The sequence below is a fragment of the Rhodnius prolixus genome, unplaced genomic scaffold (assembly GCF_049639745.1).
Source record: "Rhodnius prolixus isolate KJV_2025 unplaced genomic scaffold, Rpr scaffold_12, whole genome shotgun sequence".
NCBI classification, from domain to species: Eukaryota; Metazoa; Arthropoda; class Insecta; order Hemiptera; family Reduviidae; genus Rhodnius; species Rhodnius prolixus.
In genome coordinates this window covers 7,084,149-7,105,545 of record NW_027411635.1, presented here as the reverse complement: position 1 = coordinate 7,105,545, position 21,397 = coordinate 7,084,149, and the positions used below count along the sequence as shown (strand labels likewise).

Here is a 21,397-nt window from a genome sequence, read left to right as displayed (position 1 = left end):
ACCAAATTTCAGACTTGAATTCGTCTTACGTGAGCAAACATTACATAGTTAATAACAAATAAATAATACTTGTAATTATAATTAATTCATATTCCTACTTTAATTTAATGTAGCCCTTCAATTGTTGTAAAGAAGTGTTATAACAAACTAAAAATATGTAGAAAAAAAGTACTTCCAAACAACCATAAAGGCGATATTTCGGACTTCATTTTGGATTTTTGACGCAGAAGCGGATGCGTCGAAATTTTTATCTTTATTTCTCTTAGTTTTTTGACTCTGTCAACCATAACCTAATGTGGTGTAAGTTTTACTCAATAGGAAACAGCAGAAGCTGTTATTAGTTCATTATTTGACCTTCTAAAACATCAGAAGGAGTTTGAAATAACTGAAGGCCAATAAGAGGTTTATTTCCTGATATTAACTGGGTTTTTACATTTTAAAATATTGTTTTGATGTGTGTACGTTCAGTGCTTATTGATGTGACAAGAGTAATAAACAAGAAGTCATTTCTTGCAAATACTGACCAGAACTGATATATTAAATGAGTTTTTAGAATAATAAAGTATTTAAAAGATTGTATGACATATCTTAATAAAACTTTATTTTCACGTTTTAGATATTTCTTTCTTCTTTTTCTAATTTCTTATTTTACAGCGTTGTGTTGCGAATCTTCTATAAACTTAAGATCACTACCGTTCCAAAAGATGAGCTAAAATTAGTAGTACTTTAAATAATATTTAAACTGATTTGAAATAATTTTTATTTTTAAAAAATAATTCATTTATAATGCTTATTTAAATTACATTTTATACTTTAAATTCACAACTTCATAGATGAAAACGACTTATCTGAACCGTCTCAAAGTCTTTAGATATCAAGTTATTTCTAAGTTATCGGAGGTAGATTTTTTTTTGCATTGCTTTTCCATATTCAGCCACCGCAACTACAGTTATGTGAAATAAATATTAAATAGCATCACTCTGCTATTTGATATTAACCTTCAACTGTGCACATCTACTCATTCATTACATCTTGATGCAAAAATGAAGGCAGTAATAGAACTTCCAGCCTTATGCCTCGCCTCATAAATAATGCAATGGAGTTTCTTTCACTCAAAATTGCGAGGACAATATGCCCTCACTCATGAGACTATGAGATATTCATAATAATCCTAGATTCATGGTAAAAACTATGCAAGAATGAATAATAAAAACACCTTAACAGTTAAAACTCATACAAAATATTTTTATATTTACAATAAATATAGAACATAAAGGACAGATGAACTGTATAATAGTATAATAATCAATTAAAAAATTACTGATATAATTTTGTATAATATTTTTATAGAGAATTCATAATAATATATCTTACAATATTTTTATACACATGTGGTTCTAACTTTACAAATTTGGAATGTAACAAAGTAGGATACCTTATTTAGCAATTTATACTAACTCAAGCTATCATATTTAAATTTCGTTGTTAACTACACGCCATTATTTTCATCAAATCATGTTTTTTTTTTATTTTGACCATTTTAGATTTTCCCATTATAGTAAGAAGTGCTCGAATGTCACTCAAAGTTGTGTGCACATACTTCGGTGTATCAGTTTTATGTAGAGAAACTGACATAAATAGTTTAGGACCTCTGCTAAGTCATTATTTGATTTTAATGCAGTTATGGCAATAATGTAGCAATATTTTAGCAGGAGAGAATAGTATAATGTTTAATTTTGATGTAATGCTGAACTGAACAGTAAGAAATGGAATTTTAGAGATCCATACCTAGATGAACTAGGCTGAAGAAGCATCCGTTTCAGACTTAACTGGGATTTCCAAATCATCCTTGCAGAGCCCTTTACTGTGCACCACCCAAGCTACTTATAAGGCACCTTATCCTCAAAAGCATTCATTTTCAATGAGGATTTTCCTATTCAGGAACCCAGATAAGGAAAACCCTATTTTGGTTTTTATTTCTTGTCAAAATATCCAAGCTGTCCCAGTGTTTTCATTCACGAATTGTTTTAGGAACCAATGGTCATACGCTGCCTGAAGACGTTCGAGAAGATGGCCATTTTGAAATTAAATATCTCCCCTTATGATCTCAACAACGCATAGGTTTCCACTATCGCCTCTAGTTCTTTAAAGTATTTCCAGAAGCTTTACGCATATTCTATCAAAGAACAGACTAAAATACTTCACTCTGTTAAAATCGTATGTTGATGGGGAATACATTCTCATGTTTTGAGAAAAATCTAAAACCAATCAGTACATAATTCAATGCGGAACAAAATTCCTAAAGCCGTTAACTGTATTTGAAAAGTCGTTATGACTTTTTGAATTCTTTCCTCTTGAAATTTAGAGCCTACTTTTTCCTTTAATATGAAAATTTTCTAAACCTTGTGATCGCCTGGTAATACTACCCCTATTCACTTGAACAAATAGTTGCTGAATCTCTGAAGGCTGAATCTCTTTTAAGATTACTTAAACATCAGATTAACAAAAAAACAAAAAAAAAAGCATAAACCAAAATAAGAAAGTAATAAACTGATAAGAATCAAATATTGGGTAGTTTTACAAAGCAGCTGCTCTGTTATTGTATTCACCATGACTGGAATGTGAGTCGGCCACGGATCTGCCGTCTCCTTCGTCTCTGGTCTCATGACCATCGTTGTAGAAGGCTTGAAGGTCAAGAGGTGGAGATCCGGTGTCTAGTGAAGGTAGAAGCAGTTTTGTGAGCGGAGGCGCTAAACCCAATACTGTTACTCGTTCATGGTATACTTCAGAAATAGTGGGGCTCAACTCTCTATTCAATCTGTAAGTATATTTCACAGGTCAGTAAAAAATACAGATACATTTTTATTTTCTCTTTTTCTTAGAAAGTATTGCATTCGGTCAGATTTTTCGGTTTTAAATTTTCTCCAGAAAGATCTGTTGTGTTTTTTTAATTGCCGTGTGAAGGGATTGTGTGGTGGGCAGAACTCAAAAACGAAATATCATAAATTTGATGAATATTTCTATACAAATAAATCTAATTTTTTTTTTTTTAATTTTTATATAAATGAGGGCATTTGTTAGGTGAAGTGGTAATGAAGCGTGTATTCGTAAGTGAGAAACCCCCCCACCAGTTCGAATCCCGCGGATAGCTACTTTTTATTTGTTAGAAAAAAATGTTAATAATTAAGTATATGCTTCCGCAGCCGTCCACGATATGTAATTGGTAGTTAGACGTTTGTCCCGCCGGAAAAAATAGGCGATTACTTACTTTTTTTGATAATACTATTTATATTAGTGAGTTTACAAGTTTACATAGATAGTAAGTAAATGTCACTGATTGGATCGGTGAAAGCCGATGCCAAAAAGATAAAAAAATAATAATAAAATTAATTATTTTAATGTGATGATTGTTGAACTAAAAATTACAATTGTTATTATAACGATATTTAGCAAAATGGCTTTGTAGGTATACTTGGTAAAATTAAATTTAAAGAATGGGATTATTTTCTGCAAATTGTATTAGAAAACTTTGCTTTTGAGCAGTTCTCTTCGTTAACAACCATTACAACCAGTCCAGATAAGGTTTTGAGAGATTGGGTTTGCTCTCTAATTTTGCGCGTTTGTTACAAGTGTTAACCGTACGACTTTACAGAACAGATTCCTATTTTCTATTGATTTTTCAAATGTAGCTTCAACTATTTTCTGTAAAGCTGGAATTACTGACGAGCATATCCCAGCACATTCCAAAAATATTAAGAATAAAAACCTTGGTAGATGAGCTGGAGGTATCTGGTCGTGTAGTGGTACCGATGGAGGACTGTCTGAAGATGAGCGTCGTTCATGTTCCGATGGGAAGTATAAAAGTTTTGGATCACCCAGATAGAATTTTGATATTCCTTTTTTGTTATGACAATTGGATTCTTCCTCCGTAACTCTATCACCACCGGTAGATGAAGTTGACAATGATGTGACCCTTTTACTCTGCGACACCTGATGATAAATTGAAGGTGGCTGTTGCTTTCTGGATGCGACAGGTGGTAGAGGTGGTAAACGACGCAGCACAGTGGCGTGGCCACTTTCCCACTCTGTTGCTGAGGATGAAGATGAAGAATCTGGTGATCTGAAAAAAAAAATACTGAAATTATTATTTGTTTTTCATTTTATTATTAATTTTTGCAACTACTGCAAATGTTCAAATTATAAAACAAAGTCAACAACTTCTAGTCTAATTAAATCAAAACATTAAGATTTCAAAAAACAGGTGGAAATATTATAAGAAAAACTCACGCGATATTCATTTTTAAACTAGAACTTTTACTAAATCTTTCCTTTCATAAAATGTGAAGAAACACTGCTTTTTTACATAAACACATTTTCTTCAAACTAAGAATTAGAACTAAAAAGATTCCACATGTAATATAAGAGAGTGTGACATTACAGTTACTCCAGAACCCAAAATAGCATCAGTAATCTCGGAGAAAATTTCAAACCAAAGTAATATTCTTACATAAGCTAAAATCAAAGGTTTAATAAAACTGATATGTTGAACATGTTGGTCAATTCTCTATATTAAAAAAAATTATACAAATTCTACAAAAAAAGCCGCAATCAACAGTCGCACTTCCAGCTGACAGCTATTCCTGCAACGCATACTTTTGACAACATATTTCTCACAAACATACAGGGAACTTATAATACACTAAAACGACATTACAGAGAAGACCTTAATTTCGGCACACTTGAAAGAATGACGCTCAATGAATATTTCCAATCACCACACAGTGAGCTGTAAGAAGCTTCTAGAAAGAAAAATCTAAGGGTACCCGAAATCCTCGCGAAGGAATCTAATAACTAATCACTAATCTAATCCTATCCCTTAAGGCCCGAAATATCCAAATTCAAAGCCAAAACTCAAACATTTCAGTGTTTACATTAAATGTAATAATACGTAAATATATAAAGGCCCAACCTTTCCTCATTAGTCTGTTGATTTGTGTCTAATTTGGTATCAGCCATAGCAGAGCAGATACTACGTAGTCTCACGCCGTTCTGATTGCAACGACTTGGATCCGAAGAGATTTGCTGAGTGACCACAGGGGGACTGGGCGTGAACGCTGCGTCACTTTCACCACCACCTGGTCTACGTGTCTGGAAACAAGCAAAGATGCATGATACTATGTACATTTATGGATAATTTCTTTACATATATGGAATCGTAAGTTCTGGATAGATATCAGGTGGACAAAGAAATTACTTGGCCAAACACTTTTCCAATATTTATTTTTTATCAATTTATTAAGCTGCTATTCATTAGCTGTTGTTTTTTTTTTTTTTGTTTTTATGATTTAAGGCGTGTCAACATCTAAGGTTATTGGCGCCCGCATTAGCTGTTGTTACTAACCAGTAAAGTGTGATCGGCTGGAGGACCTGTACGGCCATCAGGTTCGCCTCTCCGACGAATGTACGAAGTGAATGCTCCTTGTGCCCGATGTTGCCGTAGCGTCAGCAGTGGTGCCTGCTCTGGACTAACACCTGTGGTGGTCTCAAGTGATGGTAGACTCTCTGCAGAACTTGTAGAAACTACACTCAAACTCTCATTACCATTGTTCTGTTCAGCACAATCACCTTCTGAAACAAATTTAAATTTCAATTCAATTAAATAATGAACGGTAACTTTGAAAATTAGATGATAAGAAAAATTAGTAACTGCTTTGCGACCATCGTTCTCATTTATCACTTAGCATAGGCGAATATTTGTTTAATTTCATAAAACTGTTACTTAAAAAACAGCATTTTGGAGTTAATGATGACCTTGTTTGAAGTTAATACACGCAACGGTTTTTTGGAATGAATTAAAACGAAAAAAAAAGAGAGTTAAAGAAATATAATTATTAACACGAAATATAATAATTTATAATGTTAAAGACGGCCTTAGACTAGAACATACCGTTTTAGAAAACGAAACTTATAATTTTCCAAACAGAACGCTTTCTCTTCTCATAGTGAGGAATCATACCTGTAAATAAACAAACCACTCACCAAATGTTTTCAAATTATTTGAACTGTCTTCTGATCCTGAAGTGTGTAAATTTTGGGACTGATCTTTAGGTTCATTGTTATTGATACCCTTACTGCTCACATCACATTTCACAGAGTTCTGGAAAACAAAAGTTAAATAGTTTAAGTGAGCCCTGGAGGCTGGGTAAATACAAAATTTAGTACCAGAAACACTCTACTTTTACTTAAAGTTATGTTTATAGTTGTGACAATGTTTTTAGGTTTCTTATCTACGTTCAGTGCCTGGGTCAATACCTAATGGTAGCTGTTACTAGATACCGGAAGGGAATATACTTTACTAGAATCCTCTTTTAATTTGGATCAGTCTTTTTTCAGATTATTGGGAGGACATTGAGGGATTATACTGGACTCAACCACTCTTGCTGGAACTTCTCTACTAACTGGGTGAGTGATGTGGCACAATAGATCTATTTTATTCGTGCACAAAAAAAAGTTTTCATTAGATGTGGAATTTATAATACATATGGGCACTAAAAGTGAGTAGGAGTAAAGTAACCTAAATTATCATGAAAATTAGTACTACAGATATAATAAATGGTTCACTTAGCATGTTTTTAAAATGTCTTTAAATGGATCAAAGTCCTATCAAAATCGGAGTTTCGAAAACAAATGTAATTAACCAAATTTAAATAAACTTGCTCATGTGGTTTCTTACTTACCTGACAAAGTTCATATTGTGAAGAAGCTTGAGAAGATGGCACAATTTCATAATGTAGCTGCTTTGTATGTCGCCCTTCGCTGCGAATTGAATCAAGAAGCAATTGTGCTTGGTCAAGCTGGGCTGAAAAGGAATCGGCTGCAATATTGCTGCTCACATTCCGATACTTCATAGAGTCAGCTCCTTCTGCCAAGGTAAGTGCTTTTTTCAGATGAGTCACTGATTTATTCGTGTTGCCCATTGCATGTTCAACTCGACCTTTAATTTAAATAAGAAAAGTTTGAACCAAAAAAATAAATGTTTTTGATCCACATTGGATCCACAATGATAGTGATGACAATACCCGCTTGAGCGGGCTCGGATTTTCATCCATTTTCAGAGGGGTGGAACGCAAAATTTTTATATCGCAATCTGCAGAATTTTCTGTGTGACCACCTTCCTGAAGGGCCACTTTTAAAGTTAGGAAATTAAGAATATGATTATGATTTAAACTAGTTCGTATAGTTAAACTAGACATATAGTACTTTGTAGTTAAGGTGGAGATATAATGTTAAATAACTTATGCCCAATTGTAGGGTTAAGAAAAATAGAAGTAAGGCTAGAATGTTATGGTTTAGTAAGCGAAATGAAGACGTTGCAAGAGAATATTCCATGAGGAGGACTTGATAATCCAAATGCATAAACAAAAGATTATTCAAACTTTGATGATGAAATAAAATTACAAACCGGCCAAAAACCGGATAATTGCGAACTTTGTCCAAAGAAGTGACTAACAGATTGACAACAAAAAAATAAAATACCTAAAGCTGCATGAGCGATTGCTCTCGCTCTTTGATCTCCAGCCTGCGCGGCCGCGCCAAGGCTCGAAAGCAATTCCTGGCCAGCAGATGCTAAGTCACCCAATCCTTCATGCGCAGTCGCCATGTCTAAGTGAGCTCTGGCCTGTACTGCTGGCGGTCCTATTTCATCCACAAGATCTGCTTCACGGCGGAAGAATGTCAGCGCACGTGCGTGATCGCCTAGCGCTGAATAAACTTGTCCTAATCCACTGGCGGCTTCACATTCACACCATCTGTCCTCAGTTTCTCTGCAACCAAAAAAGGTATTCCCCCATGAAAATGTGGTAGTAAGGCACTTTCGGTAATAATTCATTCATTTCAGTAATAATGGTAAGTCATGTTTCAACAGCTGAATACAGTTTACTGAAGTCTTTAAAAACCAGCTGTAATAACGCTGGAAGTCAGTGTGCAACATCAGCCTACTCTTGTTGCACCATTTGCAAACAGACCGAGAGTTCTATGCTTCATATTCTTATAGCTAAGAAATAGAAAACTTGTGCAATGCGATTAGAATACGTAGGCTGCGTCCATATTGAAATGTTTCAAACTATTACAATTTAAATTACTTCTAAATTACCTTGCTAGCGACATTAAACTTTCCAGATATGATACGGCTCGGTCAACTTCACCCAATAACAGATACAGATTCCCAAGTTCAGCTAGGCATGATGCTTTGGCTTCATTAGAATCAAGTTCTTCAGCAGCTGTGAGTCGTTTTTCAAAAGAAGCCGCAGCTTCCACTAGGTTGCCTTGTCGCTTATAAGCATTGCCAAGCCCACGATAAGCTCTTTCTAGATCTCGGGCTGATTTAGTTTTCAGAGCCACAGATACATGTTCTGAATGGCATTTGATTGCTTCTTCTGTATCGCCTAAAGCATCATAGCAGTCGCCTAAGTTTCCAAAAGCCCGACCCTACAACATGCATTACTTTTTACACACTGTCCATAATTATTTCGTCCGCTGGATTATTAGTTTTATAGTTGAAATCTAAAACCATTTACCTTATCTATGAGTGCAGTGGGTACTGTAAGCTGTTCAAGAGTAGCCAGTTGTTGTTCAAAGAAACCGATGGCGTCTTCATAGTGTCCCATATTAAGTCTAGCGATGCCCAAATTTCCAAAAGCTTGAGCCTCAACAACTGATTCTCTCAGTTCTTTAGCTCTGTCCAGCTGTTCTTCATAGCATTTGATTGCATGGGTGTAGTTGCCAAGTGACATGTGTATTGCACCTAAATTGCCATGTGCACGACATTCGCCCTTAATATCGCTCATCTCCTGTCGCACGGTCAATTCCTATCGAGAAATCATAAATTATTGCCATAATCAAAAATTATAAATTAAGGTGTGTGTGTGTGTGAACACGTTAGAAATCACAAGTTTAGGTTATCATTTGCAGGGCTAAAAAAAAAATTATTTATTTATTTTGAGCAAGTTTAGTTGCAATAACATGTCATAATAAGATGATCAAGGCCTTGATAAAGTCTTGCTACCTTGGAGCTTTCTCGAAGAACATTTCGTCCACATCGTTTCAATCGTGGGCCTGAATTGTAAATTATAAATTAGGTATATAGATTTCTGGGAGTAGATGTTAAACCGAGACCATTGGTGGCCTATAAGAAAAAATACTTAGGTATCATAGAGAATTCCTGGCTTGTTCATAGAATTTAATGGGCTGTTGAAATTTTACTTTCTGTTACGCCTCGAAAAACGAAGAATTGCATTCGTATAACTTTGAGATTTCAATGAATATCCCTTTTAAGATCCCCTGAGTACGGAAAAGTGGTTTTACAAATTGATCTCTGTGGTGTATGGCCGGCAAAACTCAAAAACGAAAAATCGCAGAAATCTCAAATTTTATATTAGGAATGGGTGTTTAAACTTTGGATAAAATTAGCCAATAGAAAGTACCATCTTACTGAATCGAATTTCCCATTTATAGTTTTCTATAAAACGACTTAATCGATTTTTTTAAAATTGGTGTACTAATTACTTATATGTAGATCTATAAATTTTATTTTAAACTTCTTCCCAGAAAAATTCATCAGGCACTTTTGGCTGAAGGGGTACTTACTGTATTCGTTAATTTTTGATGAACAGAAATAAATACACAAATATAATTCCAGATTTGAAAAAAAGTCGCTGGAAGGGCCACTTTACAGGATAGTTTACTTTTAGCAATTTTTTGAAAATTAATCTAATTTTTACTTTAAATTTGCTTACAGGAAAGGAAATAAGTTGGACATTATAATGTATGTCAGGCCCTTCACAATGGTTTCAAACTTTTTTTAGGGAATAATGAGCACAAAATCTAAAATTCAAGAAAATTAAATTAATTCACTTCAAAATTAAGGGAAAAAATGAAGTATCTCTGATTATATTGGTGTTCACGGTCGTTTGATATGAACGTAAAGGTAGTGACAATAAAGCTAAAATCACTGTGGCCTCAAAGAGGATTATTGGGTTCGCTTGATAGTCTTTGTGTGAAAGCAAAATGTAATACTCTAAATATGTGAGTTGGAATAGGTGTATATGATGGTGAGCTAGAGTTTAAGGTTTACTATAAAACAATGCTAACCTGAGTATGGAATGCGAGCGCTTTATCAAAACATTTGAGCTGCCTATTGGCCAGGCCAAGATTCCCATAAGCTGAAGCTTCTAAAGACTTCTCCCTGGCCTCTCTAGCAAATGTAAGCTGTCTCTGATACATCTTGATCGCCTCCTCAATATCCCCAGTTTTCATGAGAATATCTCCAATATTTCCAATAGCTCGAAACTTTCCTGAGAGATTCTTCGTCATATGAGCTATTGCTGTAAAAAGTAGGTTTATATAAGTAAATAATGTTCTTTACATATTCTTTCCATTTAAATGTACTAATGGTTCCTGTGTGGAAGAACTTTACAGATTCTAGATATACTAATTTTGGCCATCTTAAAAATCTTTTTATTCTTAGATTCAAGATCTTTATAATGAAATATACCTTTTATCTTTATTGTTAACCATTTTTTCTTATAATGTTATTTTCTATAGAACAGTATGAATTGGTTCATGATATGGCTTTAAATTACATTATTCGGCGAAATACAACCAGTGCTACTATTAATCTCCTTAACAAAAACTTACAGTTCAAAAACTAAATTATTAGGGTTGATTAAACGAAAAAACAGACACAAATGCAAGTACCAAACATTTTATTCATATTTCAGCTCGTAATTTCAGCCATCTAGAATTTATGAGTTTTATCTACCATTTATGAGTTTTATTTCAACTTGTCCCTAATTTTCCCTATTTTTCTAAACTGATTTCTCTTATTATTATTAGAACTTTTTTCTTTTAGAACTTTAACTTCGTCTATGAACGATGAATCATTCATGAATTTTCATGAATCCTTACAGAAGATATTAAAAAAAAATATTAACCCTTTGGAAATTTTGTAACAATTTATATCATTTAGGTAATTTTACGACATTAAATTACCATTATTATTTTTTAGAATTTATTAGACGCCACAGATCCTTATGCTGGCCTTTTTCATTCTAAGGAAAGTACAGTGTAGAGACACCAAAAGGCATATCTAAATGAAATTTCGAATCGAATGACACCTCATTCATGAAAATCGGTTAGTGCAGTTGTTGACTTGATCAACCTTTTATACAACTGTTCTTACCAAGAAAATATTTCTGGCAGTGTAACGCTGTATCATAGTTTCCAAGCGCAAAATGGGCCAATCCTAGATTACAATATGCACGTCCCATGTTCATCTTGTCACGAAGATCTTTCGCAAGAGCCAGATCTTGGTCATAGTAGCGTACAGCCTCTCGGTAATTACTCAGGCAGTAGTGGGCATACCCTAAGAGGTGGCACGCCTTGCCCTCACCTTCCACATCGTGCAGTTCCTGAAATAGCAATGCATCGTGATTGTATTTAAAGATTTGTCATTTAGGATATAATACTTTATTAATTAGATGGTTTATGAAAATACTCGTATTATTACAACATAGATTGGGAAACATGATCTATTTCCACATTGTGAAAACATATTTTTACAAAAAAAAAAATTACCTGCGAAATCATTAGATAGTTCTCATAATATGGTACAGCTTGAGAAAATTCTGCTCTGGAACTATGACAGTTTCCTAGATTTAGTAATGCACAAGCTTCGCCGGCAGTATCTTTCAATTCGCGAGCAATATTAAGATGGGCTCGATAATGGAAAAGTGCCATTTCATGAGCACCTAACGCCTGATAGGCTACAGCTAGATTACCATGCGTTGAAGCTTCAGAACTGCGATCTTTTACCTCTTTGGAGATCATCAATTCTTGCTTGTGATACTTAATCGCCTGTAAGACACCGTTATTATTTAGTTATTATAGACAACATTTATATGATATTCCAAGTGTGCATAAACATTGTCATGGAAATTGCTCGGATTATGATTGCGTGTGTGGTTTGGAATAAATCCACATTTCACCTCCTTTGCAATAGGTTATTGTAATTGTAATAATCATTGTGATAAAACTGCCTCTACCAGCCTGATTTTAAACTGACAAAGTTTTAAAGACCAGATTATTCTTATTATATAAGATTATGCTTATTAACCCTTAACTGGTATCGTCGGGTCAAATTTGACCCGCGCGTTTTTCTGTTTTGTGGCATTTTGTAGGAATTAACTATAAACATCTCCCCTTCTCTGAATTCTCTTCTTTCATCCTCACCAACAATCGACTATACAAATCAGTCGTTCTTGAGCAGTGCAAGAAAATAAAATAGGTTTTGGGTCAAATTTGACCCGACCCATTTACCCATTTTGACCCATTTACGTTATAACTTTTTTCTTAATAGTTTTTTTAATTTTATGTTTTGGAGTTTGTTTTCTATCTTATTTTTTATATTATTCTGTAATATTAAATATTATATAGTAAATATTACATAATATTTAATATTATTGCAGATAACTGTTTCTGGTCCATGAACTAGGAAAGCTAAATTTGTCTTACTTAAGGACTTACTTAAATACTTAAATATTCTTTTAAAGTCAAGTATTACCTGTTCATAGAAAGCCATAGCAGAATGGGCATTTCCTATATTTCCATACGCTCTGCCCATACCAGCTTTATCGTTCAGTGCTCTGGCTATGTTAAGATGAGCTTGATGTAGTTTCAGCGCTGCGTCATGTTCACCCAGCAGCTGGTAGACAATGCCCAAGTTGGAGCATGCCCTACCTTCACCCACACGATCTTTCATACTCAGAGCCATTTCCAACTGTTTCTCATGCCACTTTTTAGCCTTAACATTACAATAAATAATTTAAAAATTAGTAATAATCAATAATTTGACCTCATTATACAAAGAGACATAGAATGCCTAATGCTTCTGTGAAAAGCGTGAGTTTCGACTCCCACAAACCACAATAAAAACTGCGATCTCATAAACACCTTATTTGTAAATTATTTAAAGGATATTGCAAAATCTAAAAAATACTGTACGTTAAGTAATGTCCCACCGATTTTCATTAATTTCGGAATTTATTGAACCAAATCGATTTTTATTATTGTTAAGAGTGGAAACGTACAGTATACTGAAAAGAGAAGAGTTTATCTTTACTCCTCTACGATAAGAATTTCCCTATAAATGGGAATTGTTTCACATATTAAAACTGTCCGGTAGGAAGTTGTATAAGAGTTGATCGTCATAAATTATAGAACTGTATCTGCTTAGTGTTCATACAAAATTTAAGGAAAATGGTTAGAACTTTAGATAAAATAGCAAAAATCTAAATAGATTCTGCGAAGTGACAGTTCTGGTTGAACACTATTGATCAATTTCTTGTTGTTGGTTCTTCAAATTTAAACTTCCAGCTATTTTCCTTTTTAAGTTGTGCAGCCTACACTAAACACAGACCCATTACAAAAATCCACTTTTTCGGACCCTGAGTAAAAATTCAGAACACCTGATGATAATCGCCTGCACATCGCGCCGCATGGCCAAGTCCTGCAAAAGCTCTTGCCTCCACAGCTTTATCACCTAATTCTTGCGCAATTTTTAGCACATTTTCATGGTAAATTATTGCTTGAGCAAAATTGCGCCTGTAATGATGAGACGAGCCAAGATTACTGTAAGCACGAGCTTCTTCCACCTGTAGAAAACAACAAGAATTTATTATTTATTATTATTATTGCTTTTTTTTTGTTGTTACTAACTTTAACAAGTTTCTACAAGTGACTTGACCGAATAATGTAAAACTAACCAAGTTGCCAAGTCTTCTCGCCAACCGAAGGTGCTGTGTGTGACAATCGACTGCACTCTCGAATTCGCCCATGGCCAAGTACACTGCTCCAACATTTCCTATTTCTCGTGCTTCTTGCAGTCTATCTCCCATCTGTTTTACTAACTGTACACACTGTTTGTGTGACGCTAAAGCATTCGGATAATCACCGATGGCTGTGTACACGTGTCCTGGAATAAAAAATTTAAAAAAAATCGAGGAAAGTTAAAATCAAAAATAGTTCCAAAAACATGCTAAGAGAGTAAATAAAATTATAAAATAGGTCACAAACCTAAGGAAGTGAGAGCAGAAGCAGCCGCTTGAGTGTCCTTACACTTCATGGCAAGAACTAGTTGATATCGATGAGAAGTGAGAGCTTCACGGTAGCTACCTTTGCTGAAGTACGCAGAACCTAGATTTCCGTGAGCTCGGCACTCACCGCTAGTGTCTCCGAGTGATTTGGCCACCGTAAGGTCCTGTTGCATGTAGCTGATAGCCTATCAACAAATATTGTCTACTAAATCACAATGAAGTATAACTGCCTATAACTGCTTTTTTATTTTAAATCTGACAATGTTAATGAGTCTGTAAGGAAGAAATTTACTAAATTGTGACCGAGAGAACACTGTCCTTTATAATGTGTGTATACACATTATTTCATTTATTTAAGTTCTTGAATTTCTCAGCCAAAATAGGGCCTCTGTCAAGGGTCAATTTCGACAGATAGAGAATACAGATCAAAGCTTATTTAACTAAACAAAAGGTTGGGAGCTATGTAACAGGCAAGAACCCAAAACCTACTACTTTTCGAGTCTGGGAGGCATTGGTAGAGACTGATGCGCAAGCAAAAGCTGACCTAATTCAATCATTAAGTACTTTTGAATTAGTATATCCTACAAATCCACTTCAAAAGAAGTGTTAAAGCACAAATTATTAGATATTATCAAATGAACAGGGCCGTCAAAAAAAAAAGCAATGTGGCATTAGGCTACAGTTAGTGATGATTTAGCTAGTTTTTTAAATATTTACTATAAAACTGAAGAAACATTAAAAGAAATTGAATAATGATTCCAGCTTATTTAATTACTAGCTTTTTCTTAGCAGATATTTTTAAACTTTTCGGGTAGCTATAAAAATGTAGAATAATAGCTAGAGAAAATTGCCAGATTTTGTGAAAGTAAAATTTCAGTAGAGAAAGACTGGACAAAATCGAATCTTTCAGGAAATCAGGTGCCGCCTACCTAATAGAATTGAAACAAATCATATGCTGTTGTCATATTCATAAAATATGATTTCTAAAACTGTTATTATATATACTTTCTATCATAGAGAGTTTGTGAAATGTACTAAATACAGCCATAAATTTAGTTCTAATGCTGTCTACAACTGTCTTTTAATTTTAAACCAGTCACACACTTACAAATTAACTTTTCAAAAAATCTGGTATTGTTTAAGAAAACAGAGCTTAATTCTTTAAGCTGCACAGAACTTTAAAACACACAATCAATTTCTTACCTTATCTAAAGAGTTGAGCGCCCAGTATGCTGAAGAGAGTGCTGAAAATACTGATCCTCGCAATTTAAGAGAGCAAGTGCCAATTTTGAGCGCTGATTCTAGCACAATTACAGCAGGCGAATACTGACCAGCACCAAGAAGTTCCTGTCCAACTACTGAGATGATTACAAATGCGCAAGTATCAAGTCTCATAGCCCGCAGTTGCTTCAAAGTTGGTTCCAAAGTGTCTGAAAGTAACGAAAAAGGAATAATTGAAACCATCAACAGAAATCAGCAGCATGAGAGCTAGTTAGAAGTTTAAATTCTAGATTTCTGAAAAGGGCTATTAATAGCTAAACTATATCTGACATTCATTCATTAAATTGCGACGGCTTATTTTACAAGTTATGGCCACAAATAACAAATCATGCAGTATATAGTAGAGGAATTAATATTATTTGAATATATCTAGTACAATTATAAAAAGTAATTAATTTGAATGAAAATATGTTACAAGTAAGTTTAACTCATTAATTGCTTTAGCATGAAACAGATTTGGATAATTGAAGGCTGTCAGTTTACTGCAGCAGTCTGTCGCATTATTACTTTACATAGACTTACCGCTACGGACTATGCAAATACTTTAAGCTCCTTCACACGAAGGCCACTCTCAAGCATTATCAGAGAACAGGGAGTACTGAATACTCTCACATGAATGGCCGAGTTTGCCTCCCAGGATCTCTATTTAAAAATATGTGCGTCCGAGAAAAATGAGAAAATCTGTTCCAATGATACTGAGAGTGATTTACAACAAGCATCCGCTGTTAGAGGATTTAATCAAACAGAAATTGTCTCCATGAACTTGGTTTGTAGGCCAGAACACTTGACCTGTGGCATGTTTTTAACAGCAGCACTCTAAAAGGCGCACTTAGAATGAACTTGTAAGTTCATTAATTGGAGGAATGTTCATCTGTTAAAAGATGTACCGAAATTCCAGTTGTACACATTCAAATCAACGTAGTCAAACGAAGAGACTGTCATTATTCAAAATATGAAGTTTCATCATTGAATCAAGACAGTATGTTAAGCAATCAATAAGTTGAATTTATTTTAAAACTATTCCAAGTTGATTATTTTTATGAATACAAATATATCCAAATAAGTTTTTATTTTCATGAAAGAATAAAGAAACAAATTCAGGAGTCCATTTCAAATGATGATGTGTGTGAACCCAAAATGTTCAGTTTTGAGTTTTCGATAATTTCTGTTCATAAAAACATTAGGGAGAAGAAAAAATAAAAGTAAGAAACAAAAAAACTGAATGAAATTAGTACCTAAATTTGAAAACCAAAATCTCTGTTAAGATTACTATATCTGAATATTTTATCACTCTTAGTTACCTTTCAGCGGTGATTTGAGAGACGCTTCAACCAGCCCAGACAAGAGGTGAGTAGATTTAGGATCCTGGGACAGTCCTGAGCTGAACACAGCCAGGGCGTCACCATGTCTTCCCAGACACTGCAAGGCCACCCCTTGGCGGTAATAGGCCTTTAAAAAAACCATTCAAGAATTAATTATTTGTGACTTTGTTGTATGTTATTTCAAACTCACTTAAAACTAATGTACGTGTCATTTCGAAAGTTTCAACGTAGAGAAACAAGACTAAATGACAAACAAACAAAAATATTGTAATCTTGAAAATTGTGAAAAAATTAAGGAACATATTTTGTAAAGCTGCACTTCTTCCATTAAACCATGCTCTTCAAATTTGGAACCCTAGCAACGCGTTCAATTTCTCTTATGTTTAATTGATGGTAGATTTGTAAATTTTACTTAACGTATATTTTTAAAGGTTGCCCTTAAAATTACACCCCATAAACACTTTTGCTATCAAACCGGGCCCGATATTCTCTAGGGTTTGCTACTACCGTGTCGCGACTAGCTGCCCCAACTTTCGGATGTGTATTTAGTTGTACTTACTTTTTCACTACCGGTGCAGTGGGCTGGCAGATTAGGAGGTTAGTCCTGAGGGAGAGCTCTTACACCTTTTGAGGGGTTGGAGAATAAGTGCCCCATCAGCCAGAAGCCCCACAAAGTTAGAACACCCCAACAATATACAAAATATTGCTGAATTGAATCCTAATTAGATGTCGATGCAATAATTTTGACCTACAGCCCATGTAGGGCCTTGACCTACACAGATATAGTTCTCCAAGCATTTCTTTCCTGAGCTTCTTCCTCCATTGCTTGATTCCCAGCTATCTTAGGTCTTCCTCCACTTCCTCAATCCATTTCTTTCTAGGTCCTACTATTTTTCATCTACTCCAGTCGGCCCTTATACAGCTTTTTGACTTTTCGATCGCCCTCCATTCTCTCGATATGTCCCAGCCATTCCAGTCTTCTTACTTTAACCTCAGCAACTAAGTCCGGCGTTCCGTACAACTTTTTAAGCTCCGTGTTTTTTTTTTACTCTCCATATACCGTTTACACTGATTGAGCCAAAATGTCTTCCCTCAACACACGCCTTTCCCATATTCGGAGCTGCTTACTGTAGCTTCCGTTTAGTGTCCAGGTATCGCAGGCATACAACTGGCCGTATTACTGATTTCAAACTCTCAGTTTATTAATACGAAAGATATCTTTTGATCTGAGAAGTTTAATAAGCGGTAAACATACATCTACTACCATCTATCTTGGCAGTCATAATAATAATTGTTTTATTATCAATATTGAGTCATCTGTATGAGATCACCTTTACATATGTAATGTAAATGTACTTTTCACCTTATTTTAGTAAAAATGTAATAGCTTTATTATATCCATTGGGGGGGCAATTGCCTCTTCACCCGTCTGGATCCGCGCCTGAAATACAAGAATTTTTTAAATGTTTCTGATATGCCAGTATTCTATACTCTCATTTGCAACGATTTGTTGAGTAGCCCGCAAAATGCCGGGAAGGTTTGAATTGATTTATTCATAAGCAACAAAGAAAATGTACAAGAACGCAAATTATAACGGTATGAGCTGGAGATGTCAGTGATTTGTTTGTATTCAACACCAAAAATAATAAATAACTAATGGCTAATTTGCATTAGCACAAAGGACAAGTAAGAAGTGAAAAAAAAAAATTACATAAACTAAGTTCACTTACCTTAGGCCAAGTTGGATTGAGATCCCTTGCTTTGGTAGCGTCAACCAGTGCTTGGGAAAACTGTCCCATCTTCAAGTAAGCAGCAGATCTATTTGAATACAGGATATGATTGTTTGGATCAAGCGCAATAGCGTCTGTGTACAGTCCAACTGCTTTCGCATAATGCCCAGCTTGGCAAGCTTCATTTGACAATCGTACTTTTTCAATAAACATCGACTTGCTCGCTGCAGGTAGCTCCGAAGTGCCTTCAGGCTCCGCCTATGGAATAATTCTGATATGAACAAAACATTTTTTCTTACTAAAATTTTCAAAGTGTACATTTCGGTTCCAATATAGAGTTTCTTTTACATTGTCAAATTTATTGGAATTTAGAACGTTCACCATGAGTAGATTTAACTGTATTAGTTTTATTTATAGTTTGTCTACTTATAACGTTAACTATTAAAGCACAAGTTAAAAGGAAACCACTCGCAAATTATGAAGTAAATGTTTGAACACCTCTCTAAAAATAAATGTACAATAACTGCTTTACTATTTTTACTAAAAACAAAAAGCATTATGCAGGAGATTTTTAACGTTACCACTTTTAACAGCAAACCCCTTAAAAATTCATCTAACAGGAAAAAAAAATCTTAAGACAGTATGAGTGGGCAGTGTACCAAAATTTCTGAAGAAAAACCCCTGGGTGCCATTTTTTTAAAACTATTTTCGGTTCTACTTAAGGAGTCTCTGCCACTGGAAACTGTAGCCAGGAGGAGAGAGATTGGACCTACGAGGGAAGCCGATGAAAGTAAACAGCAATATGGATGGTGCTTGCACTCTTTCTACAGGGGCATCACTTTTGATTTTTAATAAATTAAATGGCTAGCAACAGATTAGAATTAAGTAACTTGGCACTTTAGAGATGAGCGTACCATCCTGACGTATCTATTCACAGTTAATTCCCCTAAAATGAACTTTTCTGGAAAAAAAGTTTCACATATAGGATAGACTACTCTATGCAGCGAACTGAAGAACTGTTTGAAAATGTATTTAGAACGCCAGGTTAGTCAGCGCAAGTGTATTGTGAGATGGTAACGTAAATGAAGTCGAAATCTCTACTCCAAACTTATTAATCTATCTTTGACTTTATTCGTCCTTAGCAACAGGTTTATGTTTATGGTATCCCTGACCGGTATCGGACTTTCATTCATTATCAGAGGTGGATTATTCTGTTTAGGGTAAAGATTTTGACCTCACGTTACACATTCGCATTACACTAGCTGAATATTCGCTACACTGAGTCAGAAAAGTAACGAAATTAAGGCCAAAATTCTCTACACTGAATACTCACTTTTTTACTAATAATTAAAGTAAAACACACCCGAAACCCAAACACTTCTCTTACATCCCAGTAATAAACTATAAATTCATGTAAATATTGGTCAACAATTTAACCAAATAAAACACATTACAATGTGAATAAATAACTTTGTTGCTTCATATAAAGCAGTTAACACAACTTCATTTTCTCTTGAGATTTGAAATCAGATACAAAGCAAAAATTGCCTCAGCTGCAAAAAAAAAAAAAAAAAACCTTACTTATATTTTGCATTCACTGAGGATGACGATGTTTGTATTTTCTCTTCCGCATTTGATGTCAATATTTACGTTGCTCGTTTTATAACTTAATTACAAATTAGTAAATATAAATCTGGCAATTTTAAGATTTAATTCCTCTAAAAAACATGAGTGGATGATTGACTGTATTATTTCTAAATCAAGCTTTTTTTAAAGATTTTTTTAAAGCTAAATCCAATGATGTCAATCAATTCTTGAACTTGAAATAAACGATTATAAAATTTGTATGGAATAACGGCCAGATATAGAATTTATGTTGCCGTAAGTTTGTTCATCCAAGTTTGAGGATTTTTTTTTTACAGTTTACATTATTGCAAACTTAAGAAACATGTAGCTAGAAGGTCATGAAATAAATTTTTAGCAATAAAGTGGAATTTATTTCAGAGAATCTCAGAATATTGAAGACTTCCTACTTAGTGTTCGTAGAAGTTAAACTGCTCTTTAATGGTTCTACTGTAAATCCGATCAGTGTTAAATCAAAGAAACAAAAAGTTAAGAAAACATTTCATGAGACTACTTGTTTTAGTCTTAAATTAATTGATAAATTCCTAAGATTTCTTTAGCTTGTAGACAAAATTAGTAATTATTCTTGCTCCTACACCATATAACGAATTACATCTGTGTACAATTTTTGATTTTAACGTAAAATTATAGTTTTAAAATAAGTTAAAAAGAAAAAAAAACAATCAAAACGTTTAAGCATAAATCAAATCAATAGAAAATGTTCAAGCATTCCACATACATCATGGCATTAAAGTCACCCAACACCTTTGTGATTACACAAATCATTAATTATTAATTTAATTCTTAAAAACATACCTCTGATAAGTCCCTTTGAGACATACTTGATCGGAAGTTGACATTTCGGTTCCAATATAGAGTTTCTTTTACATTGTCAAATTTATTGGAATTTAGAACGTTCACCATGAGTAGATTTAAAGTGTTGTATGTTGGATTCCATTGTATTAGTTTTATTTACAGTTTGTCAACTTATAACGTTAACTATTAAGGCACAAGTTAAAAGTAAACCACTCGCAAATAATCAAATAAATGTTTGAACACCTCTCTAAAAATGAATTTACAATAACTGCTTTACTTTTCAATAATATTACACCATTAAATCGTATTAAAAACAATTAAAATATTTCTAATTTAAAATTAATCTTAAATAAAATAAAATAAAAAAAAACTAGAGAATGCAACAAATTTCTGAGGTCTCTGAGGTTACACTCGCCACTGAATGGGATACCCCACTCTCGGCTCACATTCCAATCTCGACGCCATATTCAAATAT

At 34.2% G+C, this 21,397-nt stretch overlaps 1 protein-coding gene across 2 annotated transcripts; it reads right to left on the bottom strand.

The window, feature by feature from the left end:
• Positions 1–1,721: 1,721 nt before the first annotated feature.
• LOC141462089 (uncharacterized) lies at positions 1,722–21,242 on the bottom strand. Of its 2 annotated transcripts, none has more exons than XM_074143687.1 (20): positions 20,923–21,242; positions 18,484–18,741; positions 16,733–16,880; positions 15,354–15,580; positions 14,131–14,335; positions 13,821–14,029; positions 13,524–13,709; positions 12,620–12,859; positions 11,635–11,913; positions 11,240–11,468; positions 10,150–10,382; positions 8,577–8,867; positions 8,153–8,487; positions 7,537–7,823; positions 6,738–6,994; positions 6,040–6,157; positions 5,402–5,628; positions 4,970–5,148; positions 3,767–4,120; positions 1,722–2,818 (listed from the first exon to the last, which is right to left on the bottom strand). In XM_074143687.1, exons 1-20 carry the CDS (start codon positions 21,028–21,030, stop codon positions 2,578–2,580), a joined length of 4,611 nt encoding a protein of 1,536 aa, XP_073999788.1. In that variant the 5' UTR covers positions 21,031–21,242; the 3' UTR covers positions 1,722–2,577. The 2 variants fall into 2 exon arrangements, with proteins under 2 accessions (XP_073999788.1, XP_073999789.1); XM_074143688.1 differs by having other exon boundaries at positions 5,402–5,625.
• Positions 21,243–21,397: the final 155 nt, after the last annotated feature.